The 20,856-nt window shown below is 38.2% G+C and overlaps 3 protein-coding genes and 1 pseudogene across 4 annotated transcripts; 2 read left to right on the top strand and 2 right to left on the bottom strand.

The window, feature by feature from the left end:
• Positions 1–1,094: 1,094 nt before the first annotated feature.
• Positions 1,095–2,465, bottom strand: LOC122278403 (annotated as a pseudogene).
• A 1,249-nt stretch (positions 2,466–3,714) lies between these two features.
• Positions 3,715–6,814, top strand: LOC122278029 (ras-related protein RABB1c-like). The gene is made up of 6 exons (XM_043088090.1): positions 3,715–4,023; positions 4,187–4,326; positions 5,058–5,140; positions 5,845–6,049; positions 6,169–6,237; positions 6,487–6,814. Exons 1-6 carry the CDS (start codon positions 3,978–3,980, stop codon positions 6,577–6,579), a joined length of 636 nt encoding a protein of 211 aa, XP_042944024.1. The 5' UTR covers positions 3,715–3,977; the 3' UTR covers positions 6,580–6,814.
• Positions 6,815–7,103: 289 nt separating this feature from the next.
• LOC122278028 (enhancer of mRNA-decapping protein 4-like) lies at positions 7,104–17,967 on the top strand. Of its 2 annotated transcripts, none has more exons than XM_043088088.1 (12): positions 7,104–8,381; positions 9,092–9,141; positions 9,224–9,380; positions 9,527–9,745; positions 9,871–9,999; positions 10,164–11,792; positions 12,684–13,043; positions 13,559–13,678; positions 15,612–15,782; positions 16,638–16,802; positions 16,890–17,015; positions 17,526–17,967. In XM_043088088.1, exons 1-12 carry the CDS (start codon positions 7,629–7,631, stop codon positions 17,832–17,834), a joined length of 4,188 nt encoding a protein of 1,395 aa, XP_042944022.1. In that variant the 5' UTR covers positions 7,104–7,628; the 3' UTR covers positions 17,835–17,967. The 2 variants fall into 2 exon arrangements, with proteins under 2 accessions (XP_042944022.1, XP_042944023.1); XM_043088089.1 differs by having other exon boundaries at positions 8,242–8,381; positions 9,235–9,380.
• Positions 17,426–19,342, bottom strand: LOC122278030 (chaperone protein dnaJ 11, chloroplastic-like). The gene has a single exon (XM_043088092.1). The coding sequence runs from the start codon at positions 18,862–18,864 to the stop codon at positions 18,328–18,330; it is 537 nt and encodes a 178-aa protein (XP_042944026.1). The 5' UTR covers positions 18,865–19,342; the 3' UTR covers positions 17,426–18,327.
• Positions 19,343–20,856: the final 1,514 nt, after the last annotated feature.

Genomic DNA, 20,856 nt, shown 5'->3' on the forward strand with positions numbered 1-20,856 from the left:
ATTATTTGGTATTTAGGATCGATGGTGTATGATGCTAGTCTATGACAAAGTGGACAGTACATCATGATGCAATTTCATGGAATTTTATTTGACATTTCTATATATGCTGTTTGATAACGATTCCATCAACTTATTTGATGTTGAGGAGCTAATTGGGTAAAAGGAATTAAAATACATATGGCACTACAAGAAATTTGCCTATTTCCCGCAAGTTCTTTTTTTAGGACATAAGCTGGTGGAAAATACTTAATTGATGTTACAAACACCATCCGTGGAATAATACTAATAACCACCAAGACATAAGTTCTTTATTTCGCCAAATGTTTTAATGGGCAATACTAATATCCATTAGTACCTCGCGTGGTAATTGCTCATATTTCCACGAGCATAAACGAAAATGGACGTGCTTTTGTGGTGGTGAGCTTATCTCTATTTCATTTGAAAAAGTGTAGTATCCATTTTAAATGGAATAAAGAGGATCCTATAAATACATTAAAATCGCTAGAAGCACAATGCCTCTAACACAAAGGTGTACCATAAATTGATGTGACACTGCATTATCAGCTGAGTTTTTTCTTTTTCCATTTTGTCTGCTTTTCATTCCCCCTTTGTCTCGAGTCCCCATTTTCCCCTCCCTTTCCCAAACTCGAGCCACCCAAACCTGAGCCCACTCCAGCTTCGCCTCTAGTTCCCATGTCAACTCTACCACCAGGTATCTCTACCTTAGCAAGCCCATACTTGAGTGAAATCTTGAGTCTCCTTCCCAACATGGCAAGCTTCAATCAAGCCATCAGCTTCCTTAGAGTTACATTGGGCTTGCATGTGTTTTGAATATGCTCGCCCTCAAAACACACTCCTCCTTAATTCATTAGCTCCACCAACTCCTTGATGCTCACCTCCTCCACACTCTCTGCATTTAGTTACCCCAATCCACTATAGCTCTCCATCGAGAACATCACTGTGTCGACCAAACCTGAGCCCACTCCAGCTTCGCCTCTAGTTCCCGCGTCAACTCTACCACTAGGTATCTCTACCTTAGCAAGCCCATACTTGAGTGAAATCTTGAGTCTCCTTCTCAACGTGGCAAGCTTCAATCAAGCCATCAGTTTCCTCAGAGTTACATTGGGCTTGCATGTGTTTCAAATATGCTCGCCCTCAAAACACACCCCTCCTTAATTCATTAGCTCCACCAACTCCTTGATGCTCACTTCCTCCACACTCCCTGCATTTAGTTACCCCAATCCACTATAGCTCTCCATCGAAAACATCACTGTGTCGACCAAATTGTCGACATGCAAAAACTCCTTCAAGGGACTCCTTGTCCCCTACACCACCACCCTCCTTTGCTTTCTTCACCTTTGCCTCACAGAACCTCTACATCAACGACGGCAAGAGGTGTGAACTCACAGGATGGAAATTGTCATTCAAGTGATACAAGTTTGTGGGCATTGTCGAAATCGAATCCCAACCATATTGAATTCGGTAGGTCTAGCACATTTTGATCCCAGTGATCTTGATGACAACATCCCATTCCTTAGTGGGCTCCAAAGGGCTAGTGAGCAACACATCCTTGGGGATCGCCTGGGGTGAAAACTTGGGGTAGACGTAAGAGGAGTTGAGAAATGTAAAATTTTGGACAGCAAGACAGTAGGAGGAGTTGATGACGTTGATCTGGATCTGGAGGTTGATGGCAATGGAGTTAGCCATATAGTGTTGTTCGCGTGGATGCCATCGATTGTGGTTACTACCAAGGATGTCGAACTGAGGCTTCGTGGCTACAAAAAAGGATTCGACGTCGTCTTGGCGTGTGAGGTTAAGGTCAAAGCAGGTGCGGATCGAGTATAAGGTTAGTGAAACTGAGGCGATGAAGCTTGCAGACGATGGTGGAGCTGATGAGGCCTCAGTAGCCTAGCAGGCAGATTTTCACCTTCTTGTTGACAAGGAAGGAACACGAGAGATCTTCCCTGCTAATTAAAGAATGAAAGGGAAAATAGGGTTAGGTTTTTGTGCAACTAGGGGTCAATAGTGTTTAATTTGATGTTAAGACACACAATATTATTATTTTACTTTCATTCCAATATGTAGATATGATATATTTATCATTATTAGATAATTTTTTATTAAATAATTATTTATTATTTAATAATGATAAATATGACATATCTTATATAATAGGATGAAAATATGATAAGAATGTGATATATAATATTATTTAAAAAATGATGGGAGAAAAATAATAATTGAAAGAGTTACAAATCTAGATCTTAAGAAAGAATGAAATTGAAGTTCGGGATGTGAGACGCAAGGAAATTGAGAGCATACAAGATGAAAAAAATAAAAAAATGGTTAATGTGGCACCGTAATATCTCTGGCAGCAACCAAGCGATTAGAAACAAATAAAGTTATTACTTGGAAAGTTAGATATGCAACTTGGCTGTTTCCCTGTGCAGCTGTAAACCCCTCATGCTGCTGCAACTTTGCTGGCTTTGTTACGTTAATAACGTTCCTTACAGTAATAGAATATATAAATATTGTGTAATTATTTAAAAATAAAATAAAATTTATAATTAAAAAATTAATTTTTTTATGTAAATTTCGTATTAATTTATTTTTTAAAAAAATATTACACGACACTTATATAACTATTACTATAAATATCATTTCTATATTATATATATATATATATATCTATTAACACTGTTTAAAGATTTTCAAATTTGGATTGAATCTTTGATTTCTTTTCAAATTTTGATTTGACCCCTTAATATGCAAAGAAAAAACAAGATTGATATTATTATTTTTTTGAAAATTTAAGACCACACTCATTCATGATATTTTAAATTAAAGTCTATAGACATTCATTCAATCGTAAAAATAAAGTTGAAATGAGCAATTATTATATAATGAGAAATGATATTTACAGTCGTGGTTGTGCAAGCAGCGTGCAATCACTTTAAAAAAAATGAATTAATATGAGACCCATATGAAAAAAAAACTAACTTTTTAATCGTGAACTTCACTCTTTTTCAAAGCGATTGCGCGACGTTTGTAATTACACGACTATATATAGCATTGCTCTTATATAATTGTAACTTAAATCAACACATTTGTAGTGGTTTCACAATTAAAACAATAAAATGAAGAGTAATATACTTACTTACATTTTTATATACGATTTTACTTATAAGATTTATTTTATCAATTTTATTTTGATTTAAAAAAAATTGAATTTTAAGTTTCATAATTCTCAGCATATCAATAACTGACATATAGATAAATAAGATTTTTTTTATTTATAATTTTTTCATAAATACAGTTAGTACTTTTCTAAATAGAAATTGATACTTAACAATATCAATAACAACAGCTCTATATGTAGTTATTTTTACGTAGTTTTTATATATTATATTACTTATGTGCATAAAGAATACGTAAAAATGATTATATATAATATAATTATTTTTTTAATATAAAATAAATTCTTTAGTCAATTATATCAGTTAAATACGTAAAAATAACTGGATATGATAGAATTCTTTTAGTTGCTATAATCTTTAATATATTTTTCTTTATAACTTTAGCATAAAATTTGTAGTGTGTTTTTAATTAGAAATGTTATTTTATTTTGAAAGGTGGAGGGAAGAAATTTAATTATTCATCATAATCCATCATGTACTCTAATTAGCTTTATAAGCAAGTGTAACGATTTGACAATGGACTCAGCTAAACTCAGTAAAGACGCGTTTGCCTCGCTGGAAAACTCTTCCTTTTCTTTCATTCCTTCCTTCCTTCTCTCGGTTTCTCTCCCTCTCTCTGCTTCTATTTTCTTTTTCGGCTGCTTTCCGTTGGAACCTGAGCAGATATATCGGAATTCGAATTCCCAAAACCGAAAACTTTTTCGGGGATTCTCTCCCAAGGGCTTTTGAAGATTGGAGTGATCTCTGTGTGTAGCTCGCCCGAGTGACGACGGAATCGAAATGTCATACGCTTATCTCTTTAAGTACATCATCATCGGTGATACCGGTATTTTTTTTTCTTTATCATTCTATCTCGAAATTCGATTTAGATCTTGTGAATCGAATCGATGTATTCTTTCATTCAGAATGGATTAATTTCCGTGGCCTCGATTTCGATCTGGTTGTGATTTCTCTGTTGATTCGAGTTTGTTTGCTTGTTTGTTGGGCAGGAGTTGGAAAATCATGTCTTCTGCTACAGTTCACGGACAAGCGGTTCCAGCCAGTGCATGATCTAACCATTGGTGTGGAGTTTGGGGCCAGGATGATTACCATTGACAATAAACCCATTAAGCTTCAAATCTGGGACACGGTTTGTACTCTTTCTCTCTTTTCATCCCCGCTTTGCAATATCGCGGACTTAAATTCTATAGATAGCTATTAGCTGCTGTAGATTTTAAATTACACACGTTTTTTTGGAAACTTATTCTAGTTTACATGCTAGTGTAAATTATTGGATGCTGTTGAAAAGAAGACGCCTAGTTTGGACTTTGAGGCAAACTTCCAGATAAAACAACTAGTCAAATGGCATCCGGATCCATTATCAAAACTTGGTTTTTATTATTATAATGAAATTGGTTGCTTCTTTCTCAAACATGTATATAAGTTGTATTTATGGGCTTTTTTATTTTTTATTTATTTTTTATTTATTTTTAACCCTAAGGAGTTGGCCCAAGTGTTGAAGGTCTTGGTCTTGGGGTATCATTTTCTTCAAGGCCCAAGGATTAACATCTCATGAGTGCAAAAAATCTTTTGGGGCTACACCCTCCCGGTGAAAAGCCAACGATTTAACCAGTTCCATATAGAGAAACTTCCAAGTGTGCGGTGCATGGGATCGGGATTTACTCTACAGGGGTGGGTTCGAAGGTCCTGACTCGGAGAGGCTCCCCAACATTATTTAAAAAAAAAAAATTATGAATTTTTTTTGTTGTCTTTGTTTTCCTGCTGTATTGCTTCAATTTCTATAGATTTGTTGAGGTATTCTATTTTGCACCTTATGTTATTGAAGTTTTAACTGCTGAAGTTTTCTTGGAAATATTCCAGGCTGGTCAAGAATCCTTCAGATCTATTACGAGGTCCTATTATAGGGGGGCTGCTGGTGCATTGCTTGTATATGATATTACCAGGTATTGCTTCCATTTCAATTTGAGCTTTCATTCGAATTATGGTTTTATACAAAACACTTAGGGGCTGTTTGAATAGTGAAATGAGATGAAATGGTTTTAGATGAAAGTTGAAAGTTGAATAAAATATTACTATTGTTTTGAGATTTAAAAACGTTGAATTGAGATTTGAAAAAGTTGAATTGTTTATTGTATTGTGTGGAAATTTGGAAATATTGTAATGATGAGATGAGATGAGATAAGATGGTTTCTGAATCTAAATAGCCACTTAAATTTTCAACTTTGTGCTGTAGAATGAACTTTTCCCTCGTTGTTGAGGGAATTAAAAAGATGTTGTTCTAGCATGATGATGAAACATATAACTAGATGGTGATTTAATGATAATTTACTATTTTCAAACATATATGTCATCTCATCAGTACATTTGCTTTGCCCTTAAAATCTCTGTACAAATTGGTGTGTTGCAAAATAAAATCAGTATTGGCTAAGAAAGTAGGATGATAATTCCATAATATAAAGGGGCCAGGTTCTATAGGTCCCTGCCTGGTTTAATATAGTGTCCTCAAGCAGATTTTATTGTCTGACTAAGATGCATGTAGAAATGTATGTAGAGAGCTTCGGATTTTATTGTTATGTTTTATCATTTGTGCTTTGTAGTTGACATAAGCCATAAGGCATTGGGATGACAGTTTTGATTGTTTACTCAGGAGGGAGACTTTTAACCACTTGGCTAGCTGGCTGGAAGATGCAAGGCAACATGCAAATGCAAACATGACTATAATGCTTATTGGTAATAAGAGCGATTTGGCTCACAGAAGGGCAGTGAGCACAGAGGAAGGGGAGCAGTTTGCAAAGGAGCATGGGTTGATTTTCATGGAGGCCTCTGCTAAAACTGCTCAGAACGTTGAGGAGGTGAGAACATATTGAGCTTATATGTTTGAGAGTGTACTTGTGACAAAAAGTGGAACGATATACAATAATTGAGGTTTGTTTTGTTATCTTAGTTTTTTATAGCAAATGGATTTGTGCAGGCATTTATAAAAACAGCTGCTACCATTTACAAGAAGATTCAGGATGGAGTTTTTGATGTATCAAATGAGGTTAGCTCTCCTTCACACACGCCCCTCCTTCACCATTCAGTCACTGCCTGCTACTCTATTTTGCATCCTAATGTTGGCGAGATATGGTATTGTAACATCTTGCTATTGGCATGGAAGGAAATTTATGCTTCCAATAAAGTGAGAAAAATCCTTGGCAATGACACAAACATGAAAATATGAATTCTAATGTAAGACCGGTGATGGCTGTAAAAATGGTGTGCTAATCCACTAGTCTGGTGTTATTTGCAGTCTTATGGAATAAAGGTTGGATACGGTGGAATCCCAGGACCATCAGGAGGCAGAGATGGCTCTTCTTCTCAAGGCGGAGGCTGTTGCGGTTGAAGTAGCTTGAGATCTCATTTGCTGAACCGAAAGCAATATATCTATTTTTCTTGTGCTTTTTATTCTTCCCTTTTCCGCTTGTTATATGTCCAGAATACGAGATATATGTATAATGATCCATCCTGATGTCTTTTTCTATTCGATTGTAAATTTAACAGTTGTTTCATTCATTAGTAGCCGTGTTGAAAAGGATTACGAAATTGTGAAAATGCAAGGAATGTACTGTCTTCTTTTATGATGATCTACATATATATGGTATGCTGATGTTGGGGGCTTTTTACTGTTTTACACATCGTGGGTTCTATCAAAAGGCATTAGCCATCGTGTCTAGCCTACTTTATTCATCCGTTCCGAGTAGGTCGATCATGATACGATCAACTAATAGCAGCCAATGCATCTTGATTTTTTCTTCTAAGCAGAAAAAGCAATTAGAACAGTGAAAAAGTAGGAGAGATGATTAATGGTATCATAGGATGAAATGAATCGCTAGAGCCTGGTGATTGATAAGGATCATGTCTTGCTTTGAACACGTCCAAAAGGGCAGGATCGGCGCGTGAGCCGGCGAGCTAGGTCAGCCGGAGGTACATGTACGTCTCCGGGAGTTGTGAGAGTAATAGAAGATGGTTAAAGAAAATGGGAAGTGATAGATGGGATGGTGGTGTTGATGATGATGCCATCGACTTTGCATATCATTCTCTTTCTTTCTTTCTTTCTATCCGCCATTATTGTTTTGGGTAATAAACAAACAAAGAATCAATCAAAAACCTCGTAAATAATTATATAAACTTGTTAATAATGTTTATGTCCCCGCTTCCCGTTTCTCTCGATTGCCATTGCCAAGCACGAGTCTCTTTCTCTGTTTCCCTGTCTCTCTCTATCTCTGTGAGACAGTGACTGTGTCTGTGGCAAAAGATATTAATTTATTTTCAAGTCAGGAGTATTTTATAAATGCATCAGAGTGGAAGTCGAAGAAGAAGATTGGAAGATTAAGAGGAAGAATCATTCCCATCATCCACATTCTCTTTTTCAGATTTTAATCAGGGGGGATCATGGCTTCCTCTCCCGAAAACCAAAATCTTCTTCAGAATCAAAATCAACAGATTGATGTGCAGAAGCTCTTTAAACCCTCACCCAATCCTCCTCCTCCTACACTTCCTACTTCTTCTTCTCCATTTCCTTCTCCTTCTGGAAATTTGAATTCCTCCCCATCTTTTCCTACTCCTGCTCCTACTTCATCTACTCCTTATCTCATGCCTTCATCCTCATATCCTCCACCCACTGGCCCTTCTTTCCCCTTCCACCCCCACTTCCTCCCTTACCCACCTTCTCCACTTGACCATTTCCAGCAGCAGCAGCAGCACCAGCTTCTTCCCAATAGTGCCCGTTTGATGGCTCTCTTGACAACCCAAAATCCTCCTTCCTCCCCCTCCAACTCCAATAATAATCTTGATTTCCCTCAGCTTTCTATGCCCTTCCCTTCGCCGTCTTCGTCTTCACCCTCGCCTTCGAACACTATCCTTTCCGTACCACCTCCCACCCGGTTACTCAGCACCAAACTCCCCAAGGGACGCCATTTGATCGGTGACCGTGTTGTTTACGACATCGATGCCCGCCTGCAAGGCGAAGTGCAGCCCCAGCTTGAAGTCACTCCCATCACCAAGTACGGCTCCGATCCCGGCCTAGTTCTTGGCCGTCAGATTGCTGTTAATAGATCTTACATATGTTATGGTCTCAAGCTGGGTAATATACGCGTCCTCAACATAAATACCGCGTTAAGATCTTTGCTTCGTGGCCACACACAGGTTTGTTCTTCTTCTAGTACCCACTTCTATACTCGTGTCATTTCATCTTTTATATAGCTTATGAGATCTCTTCTCCTTCTGTTTCTTCTAAATCAGAGTATAGCAGAGTACCTTACGCCTACTACCGTTACTTTTTCAGTTGGAATCATGGCTTTTTTTATTTCACTTTTCATTATTTTCTTCAGCGGTTGCAAGTTGGAAATTTTGAATTCATGTTGTGAGAACTGCAGGGCATTGCCAGGAGAAACTTCTCACTCGCACAATTTTTGAAGGAACGTTACACTTAAAAAAAGAACATTTCTTTTTAAATCACAAGTGAAAGTATTAACTAGCAGTTCCTAGAAGCTGCTTTAGTCACTTTCTTTTTCGCACTTCACCTTATATTAGGTGTTCATTTCAGTGACCAAATGCAGAATACGGCGGCACTTTGGTTTTCAATTTCAAATCTGAACTTGTGTTTTTTCGGTTTTGCGAATTTGAATTTTTTTTCTTGCAGTTATTTACACCATTCTCAAACCAGTTGCAGCTTTGGATAGGTTATATATGAATTCTCTTTCTCTGAAATATGGGCGAGACTTAATCACCTTTTTATCCTCTAGCTTTTGTTCAATCTGGTGTGGATGGGGGATCATATATATGTGCATTACCCTCTAAACATATTCAAGATTACTATGTTTTTTGTGTTATGAATATTTGTGTATGTCATGCAGAGGGTAACTGATATGGCTTTCTTTGCCGAGGATGTTCACCTTTTGGCCAGGCAGACCTTTATCTCAAACTTGTATTTTTCCTCTTCTTCATTAGTCTTTTTACCAGAAATTTATGGTTTTCATTTTCTTCAGTGCTGGTGTAGATGGACGAGTTTTTGTATGGAAGATCGATGAGGGCCCAGATGAGGAAGACAAACCTCAAATTACAGGCAAAATTGTTATTGCTATCCATATAGAAGTAGAAGGGGAATCGGTCCACCCACAAGTGTGTTGGCATCCTCACAAACAAGTACTAATTAGTTTGTAATTTATGTTATCAATTAAGTTATCCTCTAATGTGCTTTTTATTTTTGTACATTGTGTATCTTTGGCTTATTTTCCTTGGTTGTTAGTTGTGTGTATCTTTATAGTTGACCACTGAGAATTGCTTCACAGGAAATTTTGATGGTTGCTATTGGAAGTTATATCCTTAAAATTGACAACACAAAAGTTGGAAAGGGGGAAGTATTTTCGGCAGAGGAACCTCTTAAATGCTCCATTGATGAACTAATTGATGGGATCCAATTGGTTGGTAAACATGATCATGAAGTTACAGAGTTGTCAATGTGCCAATGGATGACCAGCCGCTTAGCTTCAGCATCAATTGATGGCTCGGTCTGTTTTCTTGTTTTACCTCTCCTCTCATGCCAATGCCTTCCATAAAGAAATATACACCACTATGCTTTGTTCATTATTGCTTCTCTGTTGCTTACTCATCAGCCACTGATCTTCTGCCACAGGTGAAGATTTGGGCAGACCGCAAGGCATTACCACTTGCAGTATTCAAGCCCCATGATAGCAATCCTGTGCATTCTGTGACATTCTTGACTGCCCCTCACCGTCCTGATCACATTGTTCTTATTACAGCGGTATATGCTCTTATTCTATCCCTTTATGCCAAACATGGTAACCTTCATGCTATGACTCAGGATGCTTTTCGAATAGATTGTTTATTCTGGTAAAGTTCAAGATGGCAGTACACATTATGATCAGTGCACCTGTTATTTCTTTCCTTCTCTTTGTTTCTTTTCAGGGGCCACTGAATCGGGAAGTGAAAATATGGACCTCTGCGGGTGAGGAGGGGTGGTTGTTGCCTAGTGATACTGAATCATGGAAGTGTACTCAAACTTTGGATATAAAGAGTTCTTCTGAACCCAAGACTGAGGATACATTCTTTAATCAAGTCATATCGTTGCCCCATGCAGGCCTTTTATTACTTGCAAATGCCAAGAAGAATGCTATATATGCTGTACACATAGAATATGGACCTAATCCAGCTGCAACCCGCATGGATTATATTTCTGAGTTTACGGTCACTATGCCTATCTTGAGTCTTACTGGAACTAGCGACAGTTTACCAGATGGAGAACATATTGTCCAGGTCTACTGTGTCCAAACACAAGCCATTCAGCAATATGCACTTCACCTATCTCAGTGCCTGCCACCACCCCTAGACGATGTGGAGTTGGAGAAATCTGACTCCACTGTTTCTCGTGTATTTGATGCTTCTGATGGTTCTGCTTCTTTCGAACCACCTCACGGATGTAAACCGACTGAGATATCTGTTGTTAATGCAACTCCTATGCCACCTATTCTTTCGAGCAGCACTGAAATTGGCCTGGTAGTGAGCCTTCCTGCAAACTTGGCTTCTTCTGAGGTTACTAGCTTGCTGGAAGTTGCTCTTTCTGGTGTGGAAACAATGCCAAGTGATTTTCCTTCTCATGTTACAGCAGAAAATATCCACACTATATCACCTCCCCTTCCTTTGAGTCCAAGATTAAGTCGCAAATTATCTGGTTTTAGAAGCCCATTAAATAGCAATGAGACTAATCCGCCTCTCACTGATCATGGTGATGACCAGTCAGCTCCTGAATATTCATCTGATCGGAGAATGAACTTTGTCAAAGATAGCATGGCTGACGTGCCTAGCTTAGATGAAAATTTGAAGAAGGGTGATAAAAGTACTGCACCGAGTGGTATTTCTATGGTTCCCAATCCTCCAATAGTCTTTAAACAGCCAACGCATCTGGTAACTCCATCAGAGCTATTATCTACAGTTTCTTCATCATCTGAGAATACCCAAATTAGTCAAGTTGTGAATGTGGTAGAGGCAAAGGTTCAAGATGTGGCAGTAAACAATGATGCAGAAAGTCCTGAAGTAGAGGTTAAAGTCATTGATGAGACAGGTAGCAGTCAAAATAATGAGTTTGACTGTCAGAGAGATTCTCACATTATGGTTGCAGAGAAAAAGGAGAAATCGTTTTATTCCCAGGCATCAGATCTTGGCATTCAGATGGCTAGAGATTGTTTTGTGGGAACTTACAATGTGGAGAGATCACGGCAAGCTAATGATGTCGGTATTACTAAGGCACCAAACCAACCTCCTAACACGTCTGTGGAAGAAGCTCAAGACACGACGAAAGATGTACCCACAAAGGTTGGCGAATCAGAAACTCCCATTGCAGTTTTGCCATCTCCTGCACCAGCTCCGAAAGGAAAGAGACAAAGGGGTAAAAATGCTCAAGTGTCTGGTTCATCTTCCCCTTCTCCAAGTCCTTTTAACTACGCAGATTCATCAAACGAACCAGGTGGCAGCTCAGGTGCCCCGTCTATAGAAGCTGCTTTGCCTCAGTTATTGGCTATGCAGGCAATGATTGATCAGGTGATTGTTTTAAATTTCTAGGTCCAACATAGAAAGATTTGGGACTCTTTGGGCATCTCACAGGCAATGCCTGCCCTGCTAGCTGCCGTGATAAATATTGTAGTACTAGTGGATACATTTTCATGAGCTTAATGCAATACTGAGTGGGATCAGTTCACCAATATGATATTTTTGGGCTTGACCATTTTTGGCTGTTGTTGAGGAGCTTTGCTAAATACAGTATATAGGTTGTTTAATCTCATGCTACTTAAATTGAAAATAAAATAAAATAAAATAATTGTTTCATCTCATGCTTTAGATACCAATTCCTTGTCATGTTTGTATTAGAAATGTGGTGGTTTAATCTGGGATAATATCAGTTTGAATGGATTTTTGCATTTAAACTGTTAACTACAATGACCACTTAATTTTCCTTTAGATAGAATATTCATTTACATGTTAAATATTATTGCCTTTCAGAAGTTGTTCTAGTTCATTGAGAATAAATAACAGATTGGCTCTTATGTTTTTGATATTATAGCCTGAAAACAAATTGCCTGTCATGCAAACTGCAGCCAGATCCTGTACATCCACTACTTGATACATATGATATCTCTGTGTTTTTCTTCTAATTTGATGTCATAGCTTATATGGTATGGCATATGAATGCTTCAGTGCGTGTACCAAATATTAGTGGTTAACAGTGTCATATTTTATGGTTCAATGAACTGGATACTTCTAAGATTAATGATTTTACCATAAACATAATGATTACACCATACTTTATATTTAAAAACAGCTCCCCTCTCTGTATATTTTTCTGCTTTCTAAATATTCATATCTCATTTGTTTTCAACAATCGATAGTCCTAATGTGGTACTTTTGGACTAATGGTTTTTTCATATTTTTCAGTTAATGAGCACACAAAAGGAAATGCAGAAGCAGATGAATGTGATTGTTTCTGGCTCATTTTCGAAAGAAGGTAAAAGACTAGAGGGATCCTTGGGCCGAAGCATGGAGAAAGTTATCAGGGCTAACACTGATGCTTTGTGTGCTCGTTTCCAAGAGGAAAACACAAAGCATGAGAAATTAGAACATGACCGTATGCAGCAAATAACAAACCTGATCACAAATCATATGAACAAGGACTTGCCAGCTGTGCTTGAGAAAACTTTAAAGAAGGAAATAGCTTTAATTGGGCCAGCTGTCGCTCGTGCAATTACTCCAATTGTGGAAAAAACCGTGTCATCATCTATTATGGACTCATTCCAGGTTCTAATGTTAAAGCTTGTTCAAGTTTGAGTGTGTTTGGGTGTCTTATTGATATTTCAATGTTTAGTTCTCCCCGTGTTTTCATTTTTCCTTCTTTGGAGGAATCCACCTTTTTTAATGGAACAGTTGTAGACGTTCTGTGCACCTCTGGGATTAGTTGGGACGCTGTTCTTGGACACCCAATGCCAATAAAAAAAAGAATGGAACCATTGCAGACAAGGCAATAATCGTTTCAATAATAGGAAATCGTTGGAAGGATGTTTGGACATGATAGCCTTTTTACCCTATTTCTTTTTTATGTGTCAAAATACTACGAAAGTTTCTGATGGAGCATGTTTTATAAATTTCTGTGATGGCACTAATAAATAGGTTCATTCTTTAAGATGGATTCGCTCCTTCAAATGTTTATGCAACAGCAAACATAGGCTCTCAATCATTATAGGCTGCTGTAACACGGCTTAATTTTTCTGCATCATAGATGTGTCGGAATAAGCTTTATTTTGTGTGCAATGCAGAAAGGAGTAGGAGATAAGGCGGTGAACCAACTAGAGAAGTCAGTTAGTTCAAAACTCGAAGGTACGGTGACTAGGCAAATTCAAGCACAGTTTCAAATTTCAGGGAAGCAAATTCTTCAGGTAATGGCAAACTAAACAAAGATCAGTAGTATTTGGAGCAAATATCATGTGAAACCTTTCTTCTTTGCCTGAACCTTCTTATATACCTTACTCTCAGATGTTGAGAATATTTCAAATATGCTTTGGATGTTGAGAATATTTCCTACTACTCATGTAGGAAAAAGTTGAAACACTGAGCTAGATGTTGTAATGATTTAAGTTTGAATTAGTTCACCTAGTTTTATTGTTCTGTAATAATGTAAAATTTTATATGCAAGATAATAATTCAGATTACTATTGAAGTTTTATTCAAAAAAGAAAAATGAAATAAATCAATTCAGAATTACTTACAATTATTGACTTCTGAAAAAAAATCTTTACCATTTTTTAAACATGTACAAGAGATGCAATTATATCTAAAAGAAAATTTCTAGAAAGAAATGTAAGGATCTAAGTGATACATTATTTGAGGATGCATATATTGACTAATTGTCTCAAAAGTCAGGATTCGTTCACATGGCATTCTTCCTTCCTTGGCAACTTCACGACTTCTGACACATTGGATGTGCCATTCCATTTTAGATTTGTACTCCTTATGCCCTAGTTCTGATGTTTCATTCCCTGTGGTTTTGAATCTATAGATAGATTGCTTGGCTTCCAAAACTGTTCAGATGAAGGAGCCTTCAAGTATTAGATCAAAAAAGAAGAAGAAGAAGAAGAAGAAGAAGAGAGAGAGAGAGAGAGAGAGAGAGAGAGAGACGAAGGTCACCTGTCCATGAGTGATCCCCTCCCAATATTATTAAAAATCCTCATTTATGACAGAGGAATACCGTGGTAACAAGCAAATCAACACGACAAACCCAAACCAACTCCACTAATATCTAACATAAGGAATACCTAACCTATCTATACGTATAATCCCCTTCAATCTACTCGAACCAAAGTCCTCACCAAAAAAATCCCAAATCCCCGCCACTTGCCCCATGTTTTGCTAAAAAATCCGCTACCATATTAGCTTCTCTAAACACATGCTTAAACTAAACATTCATCGAAGAGATAATAGAACGCGCTTCTTCCCAAAAATCCCACAAGTACCAATATTTACAAATCCCCGAGATAAACCATCCCATCACCACACTAGAATCCGACTCAACTAAAACATTTTGCAATCCAAACTGTTGACAAAGATAAAGCCCATCAAGCACTGCTCTACACTCAACAATATTATTTGTAGCCTGACCATAAGAATGAGCAAAGCCCCCAAGAACCCGCCCTGCGCGTTACTGACAACACCACCCTCACCGGCCATCTCAGGATTTCCAAGTGACCCACCATCTACATTGAGCTTTGTGAAATCCCCTGTCAGTGGTGACCAAGCAACCAACAAATTCACACCATTACCTTCAAGTATTCGATCTTATATTACCTTGACTTTTGTTTCCTAGTCACCTCTATCTCCTTTGAATCACACCTCCAAATTCAAACTGTATTAGCTCACTCATGTAAGCCTAGATGAGTTACCAGGAACTTTGTATATGTAACAAATTCATGTGTCTCAAGTAATTTAAAATGATTAATTTAGGAGGATGTATAAAATTCTTGCTTTTACTTATTGGTAGTGTATTTTGGGTGAATTGAAATAATCCCCCCCCCCCCCCCCCCCCTCTTCTCCTCTTCCATCTTGGTTGTTTCTTGACTTGGTGATATGATTTGTCAAATAATATGTGCTGCTTATCACTCATCATCCCATAACACGGTATCAAATGATTGTGAGATAACTAGAGGATGAATAGTTTTTCAATCAGTTGATGTCATATTAGATGATGATGTGAGGGTGCTGGTTTAAAGGATGATGAATATCACTTCTCTTGTCATAAGCCCTTCTTTTGAGTGAAAGTGGTGGATCAGGCAGTATCTTTGGTTCTGATGATAAATATTGGTATGTATACTGCAGGATGCATTAAGGTCTAGCTTGGAAGCTGCAATCATTCCTGCATTTGAGATTTCATGCAAAGCTATGTTTGACCAAGTTGATATCACATTCCAGAAGGGGCTTAGCAAACATACAACTGCTGCTCAGCAGCAGTTTGAGGCTACACATTCTCCACTTGCCATTGCTCTAAGGGTATGTGTAGCTTAACATGATATTTAGGAGGAAGAAGATTTTTTTTTTTTCCTGCATGTTATGCTGCACTAATTGGATATATTTCCCACTGCATGATGTAATCATTGGACGTTAAACAACCATTTTGCATCTTTATCAATGACTAAATGGCACCTACTCTTTCATATTTCATTTGCATCATTTGGGTGAAGAAAACAAGCGTTAAAGGCAATGTAGATGATGTAGTTAGAAACAAAAGGCACATAATTCGTATCATAGTGATATGCATTATCAAAATGATTGTGCGAAAACACCTCTAAGGTTTGATAGGTGTCTTTCCAGATTGGGAGTGGAGTTGTCATTGTGTGAAGAACCAAAAAGATGATCCATTTAATAGGTTGTCTTGGAATTTTGTGAAGGTCTCTTATCCATCTTATTTCCTCCACTACTGAACTTTTCCATCTTATTTCCAAATGATTCTAAGGTATTAAATTTTTGTGGTGTGATATGAGTCAGCTTTTTAAAAGACAATGGGATGGATGTCTCTTCGATAAACTTCATTTTTACCCAAAATTCTATTGCAATAGCAAACTCCTGATCTAGTGCATTTACATCTTATGTATCGGCTGTTTGATTTGTATGTTTTGGTCATTTGACTAGGCTCTATTAATCTCCAAACTGCATTTTTAATGGATATGTCGAAGGGATACTGGCAATTTTACCATTCTACCATGTAGATTGCACCTGGTTGGTAACAGGAGTAGAACCACGACATTTTGTATTGTACTTTTTTGGACGTTTGGTGTATGCTTCAAATGTCACATCTTACTTGTAAACTTGTGTACTGATCTTCTAATGCTATTCATGGATTCAAAGGATGCAATTAATTCGGCATCAGCAATCACTCAAACATTGAGTGGAGAATTGGCTGACGGCCAACGACAGTTATTAGCCATTGCAGCGGCAGGTGCCAACTCAAAAGCAGTAAATCCCTTGGTAACACAAATGAGCAATGGGCCATTGGCTGGTCTTCACGAGATGGTACATGCATATAAGCTTCTTTCTGAGTCTGCAATTGTATCCTTCTTTTTTGGGCTTACTGACATGTCGAGGGTCATGTCTGTGTAGGGTGAGGCACCTTTGGATCCAACTAAAGAACTGTCTAGATTGATAGCTGAGTGTAAATTTGAAGAAGCATTCACCGGAGCCCTTCACAGAAGGGATGTCTCAATAGTTTCGTGGTTATGTTCTCAGGTATTCTCTGCTCTGAACACACCCCAAAGTATTAATAATTTCATTGCCAAGCCATGTATGGCCGCCAGTGAGAATTGGAGGTGCTGCATATAGAGTAAACCAATCTGCCGTACGAGAGCAGCTCTTGTCAAGTCTCCCAGAACTAAATCTTTTAGTTGACTATTCTTGATATTTGCAGTATGGGACTTTATTCCTCCTCATGGACCAACGCTTATGAAAAATGTGTTCTAGTGAGGAATTAATATGAATGAGCACTGTACAACTTCTAATCTAGAGTTGCTAAACTGCAGATGTCTTTCATGTTTTCTTTTCTTGCATTACTTGTTTTTACTGCCCCTTTATTAGGGTGGTGCAGCTTTCAAGCTTTTCTAATAAATTTAGTGCTTAAAAAGACACAACAAAAAAATAAGTAAAGAGAAATATCGGGAAATTTATTTAAATTTCTAGTATTGAGTACACTCATTGTTGGCTTTAATAACCCGGTTCTCATTTTTGGACCTCTTCCACCAGGTTGATTTACAAAGAATTTTGTCAACGGTGCCACTCCCTTTGAGCCAAGGAGTTCTGCTAGCTCTTCTCCAACAATTGGCTTATGATATTGGCAACGAAACACCCAGAAAGCTGACATGGATGACAGATATAGCTGTTGCCGTAAACCCAGCAGATCCAACGATTACAGTGCATGTGCATCCCATTTTTGAGCAGGTATACCAGATACTGGGTCATCATCGCAACCTACCAACCACCTCTGCTTCAGAAACCAGCAGCATCCGCCTTCTTATGCATGTCATCAACTCTGTGTTAATGAGCTGTAAATGATTCTCCCGATCTTGTCTCTATATTCATTGCAAAGTTGTAAGTGGAAACATTGGGTTGTACAGAAATCTAGAAAGTCCCCGGATAGATAGTATAGCTTCTTTAATGAGATGGCATCTTGATTACCTGTGTGAAATAGATCTTTTGCAGCTTTGTTTTGCCCTTTTGAAGAACATCACATGAAAACTGATCATTTTTTCTATTCTCCTTTTCTTGGTGGTTGGGTTTTTTGCTTTTCCTTTTGTTCTAACCTCGAACTTTCGGCCAAAGCCTGTATTCGATTTGCATGGCAAATTATGCCTGGATGAGTGGATGTGGGCGGTGTTATTATCGTTCAGAAGTGGGTGTCAAGGTTGTCTATTAGTAATGTCGTTAACTATGTAATAAACAGCCATCCTGAAGACGTACGCAGCAATGGGGGATGAGTTGGAACCGATTAAAAAGCACGAGATCGGTGTTCAACTGCAGTTTCTTTCATACAAAACAGGTAGTAATTCTACCAACACTGATCAGTTTCCCACCTTCTAGTGGGACTAGGGAATCCTGCCGCGTACCTATAAGGACGTGCAGGTGCGGCAGCACTAGTAGCAGCACCGATTGACAAATCGTAGTGAGCCCGAGCCACAGGATCAGATAATGTTGCATAAGCATTGTGAATCTCTATGAAACCCCGAACATCAGGATCGGAGGATGAATGGACGGCGTCCGGATGGTACTGCTTTGCCAAACTACGGTATGCTGCTTTGATCTCGGTTGGTGAGGCGGTTTCCTTCACCTGGAGCAGTTGGTAGAGCGTTCTCCTAGCAACGGTTGTCAATGAGAATGAGAATGGAGTGGATGATGATGAGTTCACTGTCCTCACAGACCCACCTACGCTTTCTGTTGCAGTGGCAGCACACAGTGTGATGTTCCTGCGTGGGGCTTTGACACAAGCATGCCCCGGTAACAATTCAGGCCGATTCTTGTAATTTGGGTGAGAAAGTTTGGACCCAAATGAGGGTTTATGAGGGTGAAGGGTGGCATTTCCTGGCATTTCTTTTCTGATCAGTTCAGAGGAGAAACTCCAATAGTGTAGTGTAGATAGTTGATCAGGAAACTGAGGAAGCTGATTAAGCTTTGTGGGTATGGTTTTTGAGAAGTGGATGGTTTTAGTTTGGTGAATTAATGGCTTATAAGGGGATGGATGGAAGCGGAGTACAGACTACAGAGGAAGATTGATGCAGTGGGCGCCAACCTTTTTTTTTGCTTTGGCAGTTTTTGAGAGTTGCAGCACAAGGTTTGGTTTAATATGGTGGAGACACTCAAACGGGCCGAAACCAACAAATCAAAGGGTGTTTTAGTTTCTCGTGTTTGGTATTGGTACAGTAGCAAGTACGCCAAAATTTTATCACAGAGACTCACGTGCTTGGTCCGCTTAGGGTTTGAGCTTCAAGAAGAAGACGACCCAGATCATGACAAGCTGTACAATGCAATTTTACAGGGCAGAACCGGTGTAAGATATGGGATTTTTGGATCATTATTTGTCTATTAGAATAGAGAAGCAGCCACTCAATGGAATAAGCATGAAGAAGATCTCTACTATCTGAGAACTAATTCATGTGAATTTTTTCGGGCAGCATTAACCACTCGATAAATACTGTAAAACTCATTCATATGTCCAATTTTTTTCCCACCTGACACCGGGGTCTTGATCCTTATTTTGCCAAGTTTAATAATGAAAATTAAGGGCATTGGGTTGATGATTCCATATGAATATGTGATGCAGAATGAATTCTTTTTCTTTCATTCAATTTATATTAATGGGATGGTGAATCCTTAGGCTGCCCTGGGATGAGTTGGAGAAAGAGAGGCAATGGAAAGGGTAGTTAGTGGACGTATGTCAGTGCAGGGAGAGTTGGAAAAGGAGACGCAAAAGTCAAAGAGGTGGTGAGATGATCAGTTAAAAACGAAAAAGATGGAATTGCCAATGCCTTTGTGGTCTTCGGAAGCCTAAAAATAGAGAGATGAAAACGAACGCAAATCAAGGAACCAACATAGCCCACCGATCCATCTGTTGCATCGATGATCTCATGCTTGCTGTAGGGATGAGTGAAAAGCGTGAGAATATGTAATATATATGTACCTATATATATATATATATATATATATATTATGTTGTTGGAGAAGTCTTTTTGGCTAAAAACCGCTTAGCGTGTGAACAAAGCTCTCCAAAGCTGATCATATTCCTTCAGCATACGTTTACCAACAACAGTGATCCAGATATGCATTAAGTTTTCCAGCCTGATCGATCACCCTCATCACTCAAATCGGCAACAAGGTAACTAACCTATCTCTGCAATATACTCAAACCTCCTCCCTCTGGATTGTTTGTTTCAGTTTTGTATACATTACATATTCTTTTGGTTTTTAAAGTGATTTTGGAAGATTGCATACGTCAGATGAGCTATTTCTTGCAGTTTTTAAGATTCTTTTGGATTTCCATAATCATAGATGCATGCATGCTTTTCATTTCAAACTTTAGGTTTCTGGGTTGAGCATCTAGTAATTGGGTTCTTTGATGCCCAGCTTTCCTAAGATTTCAAAGCATTTGTTTGCTCACTAAAAGCAAAGGGACATCCTACTACAGAGTTTTCATGCTTTTAAGGACACCTCTTACATATATATAATTGACATACTTTTGTACGTAAATATGAGTTGCAGATTTCTACCCACATTCCCTTCCTCAGCTCTCAAATGTTGTCTGTTTATGTGTCTCTGACAGAGAAAGGCTTTGCACAAATGGAGCTGGAGAAGATTTATAATAAGAGAGCAAGGGAGGATGATCATCATTATGAGGACCATCATGATTGTCCATACAAGAATTCAGCAAAGAAGCAAGATCTCAAGGGTATGAAGACCTTAGATTCCTATATAGACTTCAAAGAGAACAGCGATGACAGCAGTAATATGAAGACCTTAGATTCCTCCTTGGCATTAGAGGTAGGGGTATTTGATTTCCCCTGGCTGAAAGATGGTGTTATCTCCA

The sequence above is a fragment of the Carya illinoinensis genome, chromosome 10 (assembly GCF_018687715.1).
Source record: "Carya illinoinensis cultivar Pawnee chromosome 10, C.illinoinensisPawnee_v1, whole genome shotgun sequence".
Taxonomy (NCBI): Eukaryota; Viridiplantae; Streptophyta; class Magnoliopsida; order Fagales; family Juglandaceae; genus Carya; species Carya illinoinensis.